Source organism: Typopeltis vanoorti, chromosome 15 (genome assembly GCF_054136105.1).
Source record: "Typopeltis vanoorti isolate ZY-2024b chromosome 15, IOZ_Tvanoo_1.0, whole genome shotgun sequence".
In the NCBI taxonomy this organism is placed as follows: Eukaryota; Metazoa; Arthropoda; class Arachnida; order Uropygi; family Thelyphonidae; genus Typopeltis; species Typopeltis vanoorti.
Genome location: NC_143563.1, coordinates 26,694,612 through 26,705,922, shown reverse-complemented (window position 1 = coordinate 26,705,922; position 11,311 = coordinate 26,694,612). Strand labels below are relative to the sequence as shown.

General features: G+C 33.3%; 1 protein-coding gene across 1 annotated transcript in view; it reads left to right on the top strand.

The window, feature by feature from the left end:
- The first annotated feature begins 313 nt into the window (after positions 1 to 313).
- The window catches only part of HDAC3 (histone deacetylase 3), a 134,910-nt gene continuing 123,912 nt past the window's right edge, over positions 314 to 11,311 (top strand). The window contains exon 1 of the mRNA XM_090405260.1: positions 314 to 371. Within this exon, the coding sequence (XP_090261386.1) occupies positions 314 to 371 (58 nt within the window). The remainder of the gene's footprint in view (positions 372 to 11,311) is intronic.

Genomic DNA, 11,311 nt, shown 5'->3' with positions numbered 1-11,311 from the left:
AATCGTGTGGATCAAACTTATTTTCGGGATTAATGAATTACAGTTCAGAAATGTATAATATAGCAGAGTTCTGTAATTTCGCAGTTTCCATATTCGATTTAAAAAATTCCTAGTTTGCGAAATTTCTGAATTGAGCATATTCCTATTGTGTGACTTTTAAGACGTTTTTTGGGTGGCATTTTCACGCACCCTATTTTTTAATCACTGTAATTTTTTACTTTTAATTTCGAACTGAAGCTGTGTATTATAAATGATGTTGAAACATCTAAACGGAGTTGTTTCTTAATTGCATTGTCACAGTTCCACATGCAGCATGACAAAAAAAAGCGTGGTATATTTTTGGGATCCTGATGTAGGAAATTTCCACTATGGTAAGTGAAAGTTATATGTCAGCAAATTTATCATTGTAATCGCGTTTGAAGTCAGTTGCACATTACGTATATGGTACACCTCACTGAATATTGTGTGTTGGAATGACCTTTTTAGCTTTTGAAGGAATATATGTGAATTGCCCTTTTTTTTTTTTTTTCATGAGAGTGTCCATTCATTATCAGCATTAGTTTTTTCCAAGTTGTAATATATTAAACTATAATTATAAAGGTCACACACAGATATCCACGGTCCTACAGGTTGACCAACCTCTGGTGGGTTCTCCATTTTTAAAAAAAAAAAAAAATGCTTAAGCAATGATATGAAAATAGATTTTCATATCATTGCTTAAGTTAACCCATGTTAACTACACATTGAGCATGTTCATTGTTGTAGGACAGCAATTATGTAATCAACCATGGAAAGGGTTATTATCCTTACTTATTAGAGTTTTGTTAGCATTCAGAAGTAGGCATACTTGCACCACACTAATAATTTCACACACACACACACACACACAAAATAGATCATTGCTCTTGTTTAATAATAGATCATGCATATTTCTGTTTACAGACTATTATTTTTTTATTCTGTTTATTTGTTATCATTTTTATTACCTTTAATTTGAATGCATGTCTCTTGGGGGAAAAGAAAAAAAGGTTATAAGCATAAGTGACATTAGGATTTTGAAATGATTGATTCATGATAAGATTCCTAGTAAGTGTGATTGTTATCTGAGTATTAGGAAAATTGGTCAAGGTATTTGTTTACCATTGAAAGTTACTGGTTTGAATCCCACAGTGATTATGAATATTTAGTGACTTACAGACAAACTGATAGCCAAATTTTTAGAGCTTACCTTATAATAAACATCAGACCATTTATAGACAATTAAAAAAATATTTTTATATGACTTATTTCTAAATTGTACATAAATATTGGATAAGAAAAAAAGTAATAAAGGCAGTAATTATTATCATGTGGTTTCCTACAAGTTCTGATTAGTTACCCCAAATAGCAGATATTTATTAATAGTTCCATAAATGAAAACATTGAAAGTATTAGCCATTGTATTTAAAGTAATGAACAGTTATCTGAAATTTTGTTTGATGTTCAAGATTTTATTTTAAAATTAAGATAACAAATATGAACCATGGTAGACAGTGTTCTTGAATATAAAGCTAGCTCACTACTTGATTTAAAATCTTTCTTTAACAACGCACACAACATAGGAAATGAAGGCACAACTAGTTGGTTCTTTGAATGGAGAATGCTTTATGAAATGAGTAAAATGAATGTCAGTGAGGGTTACTTCATGCAGCATCAAAGGAAAGGTATAACAAGAATAGGCTTAATAACAGATATAAGACATTTCAAGATGAGTGTGTGATACCATGATAGTTAGATACCCCCCCCCCATATGGATATAGAAGGGATGACATTAAAAGTTTGTAAACACTTAGCTGTAGCAGTATCATAATTTTGGCAACAGAAAAGTTCATCAGCTATAAGCATGCTTATGATGTGCCTATTAACTTTATTATAATAATTTTATTGATAAAACACCATCTGTAGAAGCTGTTCAAAAACAATCAAGTCAAGTGTATAATTATGCTGGTGATGTAAAGGATTCTCTTTTAAAAATAAAATAAATAAAAATATATCTCCTCTCATTTTGGACATATATATGAAATAATTATTCAATTTGTAATAATGAATATCCATTTAGAACATGTTCATTTTTCAGATAACTATCTTCTAAATGTGAGAAATGGATGTAGTCATTCTTGTCCAGGTTGGGTTTGTATAGAAAAACTGATACGATTTTTTGAATAATCTTGCAGACTTAAAGAAAATATAGTGAAGTTTAATTTTCTTGTTATTTTAATACAGTAGTTGGTCTTGTTAAGTAGGGGTTGGTGGCAGCTAATCTTTACATTCTTCACAGTTAGTGCACAAATCACACTTATGGTTTTGTCATGGGTTTGTATAGAAAAACTGATACGATTTTTTGAATAATCTTGCAGACTTAAAGAAAATATAGTGAAGTTTAATTTTCTTGTTATTTTAATACAGTAGTTGGTCTTGTTAAGTAGGGGTTGGTGGCGGCTAATCTTTACATTCTTCACAGTTAGTGCACAAATCAAACTTATGGTTTTGTCATCTGCCATTAATAAAATATCAGGTAAATATGAGTCAGCAAACTTCTCAAAAAAGAAATTGAATAGTATGTATGTGTGTATGTATATATATATATATTAATTATCAAATTGTGTTAAATCGCAACTGAAAAAAAAATTGCTAGTATCCTTCAGATATTCAATTTTTTCAATTTCTTTTCTCTATTAAACTCGCTTCTATCTGACATTCCTCCAAAGACAAAATACTTTCATGGTTTTTTCATAGTATTCTCAGAATTATATATAAGCTCCTCTAATTACTATTTACTGTGTTCAAACTTGTTGATCTGCTGAAGTGAGAAGTAAAGAACATTTTGCATCCATTTTCAGAACATAGAATACTTCACAATAGTTTAATGCTGGTGTTCATGTTAGAGGCTGGGAAAATGACATTTCTTCATCATAGTTCCTTTAAATTTGCAGTATTATTCAAAGAATCTCACAAGACCTTTCTATCCTAACTTAAGAACAGTTCTGTCAGTTTGTCATTTAAGAGATAGTTATCTGAAAAATAAATTATTTATTCATTAATAAATTTCTAATAAATTTATTAATTTGTCATATACTGCATTAGTAGATATTGTTGTATACTGCATTAGTAGATATCCACCAGGACACTACATGAATGTGTGGGCTTTCAATGGAGATTAGATGACCAAAATGTATTCTATAATGACTTAAACCACTTATAAAATGATGGTATATCTATATACACACACACACACTGATCTACTCACTTTTGATCAGTGTAATGAAATGTCATGCTGACTGGAGCATTGTCCAGTTAAACAAGTTCAATCCTCCCATTTTTGTTGGGGAACCAGTACAAACAGTGAAAACTTGGCTGCTGAAAAAAAAAACTCCCTTCAGAAATTGAGGATCCATTAATGTAAAAAAGTATCAGTAGAAAGAAAATAGATCATGCTGAAGAATTATAGCAGTATTTTGATGTAATTGGGGCTACAGAAAAAAAAGAATGAAACAGGTGAGATTCTGTAAAATAACTATAAGATGTTATATTCAGCTTTCCCTTTAAATCAGCTGCTCTGAAGTAAAGGAAAAGCTGGTTCTATATGAATAACTAAACAACAACAACAACAGAATAAGAAGTGAATACCAGGCATATAAAAATGCCTTGTGGGAATTTGAAGACGAAGGTAAAGCTAATAATAATTGTAAGTACAGTAATTCTTCATTTATCTAATCATGGTGGAAAGGCAATTTGTTGGTCACATAATTGAGGGCATTTGTTTAACTGAAAGTTCAGTTATGTAGTGCTGTGTGCCAGAAGTCAGCTGACATGATAACCCATTAAGTGGGTTATTATTCATTAAAATGAATATCATATTGAAAAATATGTAAAAAAATGTAAAAGAATGTTTTGGGGGATACTTAAAAAACAACAACCTGGAAATGGAGGAAAAAGTACTCAACTAAAAAGAATCATATATGATCAAGGCAACATAAGTTATGAAGAGGTGATATGAGTGAAACATTTAAACTGTTGAGTGGTTACAAGATTGACTTCGGGAGGGGGGAGGATTTTTTCATATGATATAACAAGGGACCATTCCAGTAAATGTTGAGAAGCTTTGAGTGTGGGGATGGAATGCTATATATTTAGTTGTCATTGATGTATTAAAGGAGGTCATGGTAGACAAGTAATTGAATTTTTAGGGTCACATTGCAAGATCTGTAAGAATAACTTAACAGATTATATTTTTTACTAAATAATTTAAGGAAATTACAACGTCAACTAGGATATACATTAAAATAAATTTTAATATACTTCAATATTTCGGCTATTATTTCTCCTAAAGTCCTGATGGTGCCCCCTAGCAGACAATGTTGGTATTCTTGGGCGATTGGGCTGAAGGTCTTCTGATATAGGTTTCCCAAATTTGAGGCAGTCTCATGCAGCCAAATTTGTTGAGGTTTGGATTGTTTCTTAGGGCTGAAGCTGATTCCATGAAAAGCCTTTCATATTTGTATTTACTATGGTGTATTATCGTGGCTTTCTTCCACCATATTCTATGGCAAGTATCCAACGCATGCTCAGCAAGACCAGAGTGGCTGTATTGGTGAAACCGGATGTAGTCCTTGTGTTCTGAAATTCTGATATTTGCTGTCCTGCCTGTTTGGCCAAAATAGGACAGCTTACAGCTGCAAGAGACCTGGTATACACCAGGTAGGTCTCGGGGGGGGGGGGGGGTTGGTCTTGAGTAGAGCAGATAAGGGATGCCAATTTTTTATATGGTCTGTAACAAGAAGTAAAGTCATGTTTTTTTATGATTTTTGTAATTTTTTCTGAGGTGCCTCGGATATAGGGTATGTTGATGGATTTAGAGTAATCCTTGTTGTAGAAAATTCTACAAACAAATAGAAGGGACAGCCATGGGTTCTCCACTCTCCCCACCCTTGGCCAACTTTTATATGGAGACTTTTGAAGAGAAAGCCTTAAACTCTGCCCCACAAAAACTAACCATTTGGCTTCGCTATGGTGATGATGTGTTCGCTATTTGGCCATATGGCTCCGATTCACTCCTCTCCTTCCTAACGTTTAAACAACCAACACCCCAGAATCAAATTAACCTGGAAAAAGAAAAAAACAACTGCCTTCTGCCTTCCTTTCTTAGACACACTAGTCACCCGCCAGCCTGATGGAACCTTGGTTTTCTCAGTCTATAGAAAACCCACCCATACGTGCAGATACATTCACCAACAATCCCACCACCCCTCCTCGCAACAATATGGAGTCATTAAGACACTACACAACAGGGCTAAATTTATATGTTCAAATGACAATGCCCTAACCACAGAACTAAACCACATTCTCAACACTTTCTCAGCCAATGGCAAACCCCCCCCCCAAAAAAAAAAAATCCAAAAAATATTGGAACCAGTAAACCCCCCCACACACACACACAACAAGGATTACTCTAAATCCATCACCATACCCTATATCCGAGGCACCTCGGAAAAAATTACAAAAATCCTAAAAAAACATGACTTAACTTCTTGTTACAGACCATATAAAAAATTGGCATCCCTTATCCGCTCTACTAAAGACCCCCCCCCCTAGACCTACCTGGTGTATACCAGGTCCCTTGCAGCTGTAAGCTGTCCTATTTTGGCCAAACAGGCAGGACAGCAAATATCAGAATTTCAGAACACAAGGACTACATCCGGTTTCACCAATACAGCCACTCTGGTCTTGCTGAGCATGCGTTGGATACTTGCCATAGAATATGGTGGAAGAAAGCCACGATAATACACCGTAGTAAATACAAATATGAAACGCTTTTCATGGAATCAGCTTCAGCCCTAAGAAACAATCCAAACCTCAACAAATTTGGCTGTATGAGACTGCCTCAAATTTGGGAAACCTACATCAGAAGACCTTCAGCCCAATCGCCCAAGAATACCAACATTGCCTGCTAGGGGGCACCATCAGGACTTTAGGAGAAATAATAGCTTCCTGCTTCTTCCTCACTTACTGTTTGTTGTGCCTGTGTGCACGTGTCTTGTTTTTAAGTTTCTTGAAAATGGCAACGTGACGTTGCCGAAATATTGAAGTATATTAAAATTTATTTTAATGTATATCCCAGTTGACATTGTAATTTACTTAAATTATTTAGTAAAAAATGCATAACCAGTGTCTAAGCCTTTCAATGAGAATTACTGATTATAGCAGTGAGACACATGGAAATAGAGGTTATAATCTGCTGTACAAGTGTGTGTATACACACACACACACACACACACACCACTCTGCTCACTTTTGATCAATTGATTTTTGAGATGAGAGTTTGGAAAGGATCCAGAGAAAAGTGACTGAAGTATCTAGACAGTACCTTATAAATGTTTTTGATCTGAGAACAATTGATGGAATGTCATTTTCAAAGCATGGATAGTAGTGTGGTAATATGATTGAAACATAAGTAGATGAGAGAATTATAGAAGATTAAGGTAGAAGAGATTCTTCATAGAGCAGAGCGATGTGAGCAGAAAAGTCCATCCTGAAAGTTCTATAAGGAAAGTAAGAAGTCATTGAGTGTGAGTAAGGAACAATTGTATGAGACATTATTTGATAGAGGACTTCTGCAATGAGTCTTTTGATTCTATATTCTTATCATCATCAGAGATACCTTCAGGAAGTCAAGGACTTGTTGTGGGACTCCATACATCACCCATCAGCTATTATACCTCGTTCATACTAGATCAGTGTTTCTCAATGTGGGGCAGTTTGAATATTTTGGGGGACAATTAGAAAATGACGTTGCGTTTGTCACCTCATCACCGATATACTCAAAAAACTCGCCATTATTGGCGATAAATTGTCGATGTTGCAACCCTGACTTTCTAAGAAAAAAGCTGACAACACTAGTACAGCAGTCAACATAAATACAGTATCAAGAAGAACTCTCAGAAAAGCAAAATGATGAGTCTATTAGAACTTTATTTAGCATAAAAAGAACAATCCCAAGGCTTTCTGATGAAACAGAAATGAAATACCGAAATTCAACTAGTTTTGCAAAAAAAAAAAAAAATACTGTTGCCCTTCCCATCATCATATTTAGTTGAATGGCTTTAATGCTGTAAATGACCTGCTACTGAAAAAAAAGAAATCATTTGGATATCACAAACCATGGGGATTTGAGATTGAAAATGACTAAATTAGTACTTCAAATAAAAATTCTTTGTAGCAGACATCAAGCTCAAGGATCGCATTAATTTGGATTTTATTTTACTTGAATTCAGTTCGATTTATGTTTAATAATATACAAAATGTAATATAAAATTTATATTCAATGAAGGAAGTAAAATTAAAAACAGTTTTACCTATGTTCCTTTTTTATTTACAGCACATATTTATATTATACTTTTTCTGAACTTGGTTTACTATTATGCTACAGAGGGGGCATCATAATCTTTGAGGCATTGAGGTGGGACATGATCCAAAAAACGTTGGGAAACACTGTACTAGATGCATTCACCACTTCAACAGGCTAACTGTTCCACTCATTCACTGCTGTGTGAGAGAAAAATCTCTCTTCTTTCTTAACTGCATATTTAACTTCCTAGATGCCCCTTATCCTCTCCCCGCCTTCCATATAATGAAAAATTCATCAGCCAATACCCTATAACATTCTTTCAGAAGTTAATAGGTTTCTATTATATTTTCCCTTTTAATTTTTTTTACCAGTAGACTGTAGACACTGGTAAACAGGATTAAAAAAGTCCATATACTTTGTCTGTTCTTATAATCTCCAGTGCATATTTCCAATATCATCTTTGTTGCTCTTTTTTGTGTCCTCTCCAGAGCTTCTTTGTCTGTTCTTGTTCTAATTTTCAGCTTGGTTCAAATGCAATATTAAAGTCTTTTTTTTATGATTTAAATTATGATAAACTTAATTATCTAATATGCAGTTATAATGAGCTTTAATGAGTGTTCACAATAGTTGAAAAAATGTTACAACGAATACTCTATAACTGATTAAACAAGGGAAACTAAAAATTGCTCGTGAACAAAATGAGTTTATTTCATGTTGTCATTTATACCATTAAATTAGATTACATATTTTCTTACTGACAATTTACAATTAATTCACAAAAGAAAGGTGTTCACACAAGTTTAGGAATTCATGCTTCAAATATATTATACTATGAATGTTCAAAACACGTGTGAAAAATATTGTATGCCATGCATAATTTAACTGTATATTTAAGTGATATTTACTATTCTGACACCTCTCACATGTTTATACTAAGAATTACAACAATTGCTGAGGATATAGAGGAGGCAGAGAAGATAAGGGATCTGGGAGTTGTGTATGAGAACCTGAAATTCAGGGAATACATTGCTATAATTGTGCAGACAGCATAACAGATTATGGCAGTGATGTTGAGGACACTCGCATGTAGAAGTAAAGAGATTATAGTTCCATTGTATAAGGGCTTGATCAGGCTGCAACATAGATTACTGTGCACAGATGTGGTTACCTAGTATTCAAAAGAATGAAAAGATGTTGGAAAGGGTCCAGAGACGATTAACCAAGATTATTTCTGTTCTCTGGAATGTTGAGTATGAAGAAAGATAGAAGAAATGCAATTTGCAAGTTTAGTGGATAGGAGGAGGAATATAATTATAACATAAGTTGGTAAGGGATTATTATTAGATTAATGGGCATGAGGGTTTCATAGAATGGAAAGATTGGAGAGAACAAGAAGCCATCCTTGGAATGCTGTATATTTAGTGAGGGGGGGTGGGGGTGAGGAGTAGGTTTTGTGCATAAAGCATAAAGAATGGTGAATGATTGGAGTGCATTGCTTGAGAGCGGTTACTGTGGAAATGGTGAATGCATTTAAGACCCAGTATGATGATGAGCTATGTGGGTGACAGTGGGATCTTCCAATGAGTCATTCCATGAGCACCTGATGATGATTAACATTTTGCATTCAGAAAGAATAGGAAATTATTCCACTGCAGAGAATGGCTATTAAGTTGACTATTAATTTGATAATGAAGGATAAACAAACACAGAATAAAACATAATGAACCATTAAAATCTGATTGATTGCAAGTGTGATTAAGGGCTTTTCGTCATAATTATGTTAACTTTAATTATTAATCCATGTTTCAAACCATAATTGCTCGCTTTAATGATAATATTCCTATATTTAATATTATCACACCGAACATACATACAAAAATAAATTTAAAACCTGACCTTATTTAGCATAATTCAGCACGACTGTTTATAATGCTCTTTATAAACACAAGTGCAGTTCCCAAATCTGATGGAAGTAAAACTTAGTAATTGGGTGTTCTTGTGTATAAAATATCATCATTAGTGGGCAAATAAATATTATTATTACATGATGCCTCCAAGGACTCATCGCAGGAGGGCACTTCACTCTCTTTCACTACAGGCATCTCTCCATTTTCCCTGCTACTTAATTCTCCACTTATCACATAATAACATTACTATCAACACCATCATTACCACCACCACCAATAACAACAACAGTATATTTTCTCTGTAAATTGCATGTGATTGCTGCCTTGCCTGCAATCACATGCAATTAGCTTAGCTGATTTTGCCTGCTGAAAAACCAAAGTTTCTGGCGAAAAAACCCTGCTTCCTCCATATGAGATCGGCTAACTCGCCTTCAATTGTCCATATAAAGATTCCTCTCATCAGGATGAGAATCGAACCACCAAAGTCTTCTTGAAAAGACTTGGGTGGTTCGATTGGTGGTCGAAAGGTGCAATGTTTCATTGTTCTTCAAGTTGTGCTATGGAGATGCATAAAATATAAAAATACAATGAAATCGAGTTAATCATGAGCTTATAGACTGCACTTTTCATTAGAATATATAGATATTTGTAAAATGAGTAAGAAAGGAACAGTGGGAGAGGATAACAGTAAATCCAAATTTAATTTAAGGAATATTTGAACCACTTTAAAATGATTGCCAGTAGTGATATTATGGCTGTCAGGAACTATACTTAATTATATGTTTATTACTGATATGGTTTACCAAGTGGATAGCATACCTACTGTCTAACCAACAGATTGTGAATTGAAATCTCACCATGAGCATTTGTGTTTATCTAATTCGATGTAAAAAGGACAGCTGCGACCATTCCATTTCTTTTTATTAGTTTACCGGTATAATCAGTATACAAGTTTTGACAAGGATTGTGGTAAATTTTTAGGAGAAGCACTTATAGAAAATTTCCACTCAGTCACCTAATTACCTGCTTGCTGACTGACCAGTAGATACACTCATGAAATAGCTTTATTCAGAGGCAATTTATATACTTTCTGGGATCCAAATAACAGTTTCTTTTGGAATCACCATCCTCAAGATGTATTATAGGTGTTAATAAAAAAAAAAAAATTAATAGATGACTTGAAACAAACTAAATTCTGTATTGCACTTAAGAATGGTCTATATCTGCTAATTATGGATATAGACCATATTGGTTTGTTGCAGTCTTATTATCAATCTAATATTCTCTTTTTTTGTTTAGGATATCAGGTGTTGGCCATTCAGTTTACATATTCTTATCCAATTTTGTTTATAATTGTTTAGTTTTTCTTTTGTTGATTATATTTTTAGTTCTTTTAAAATATCTTCATTCCTTTTTTGGTCTAATAATGTGTATTTTGCAGTTCTCGTGAATCTCATTTCGCTGTTTTTATTCTTTGTTTATCTTGTTTGTTTATTCCTCAAATTTTGCTGCCATATAATATTGTGGGCACTGCTAAAGTGTTGTATATTTTTAAGCGTGTTCCTTTTTGTACAATATTTAGATTGAGTGTTCTATTTTATCAGGCCTATGATCTGTAAAAATTTTGACGTTTTTAATTTTTTCTTTTTTTCCTTCATATGTTATTTCACATCCAAAATAACTGAAAGTATTTATCTGCTCTATTATTTTATTATTAATAACTATTTTACTTCTAACTGGAGTTTGTCCACAAAATGCCATTTGTTTTAGTTTTATTTATGAATATTTTTATTCCAAACTATTCTACTGTAATTTTTAAATTATATATTGCTCTTTGTAAGTTGTTTCCTCATCTGATATTATTACCTGATCATCTGCAAATAATAGCATATTTATTTTGTTATTCCGGGAAATTTCTGTACCTGGGATTGTTTAAGGTGCTCCACTGTATTAATATTTCATTAAGTAGCCCAGTCATGAAGATACTTTACGTGGATCATTTTTTGCTTAAGCTTGGATA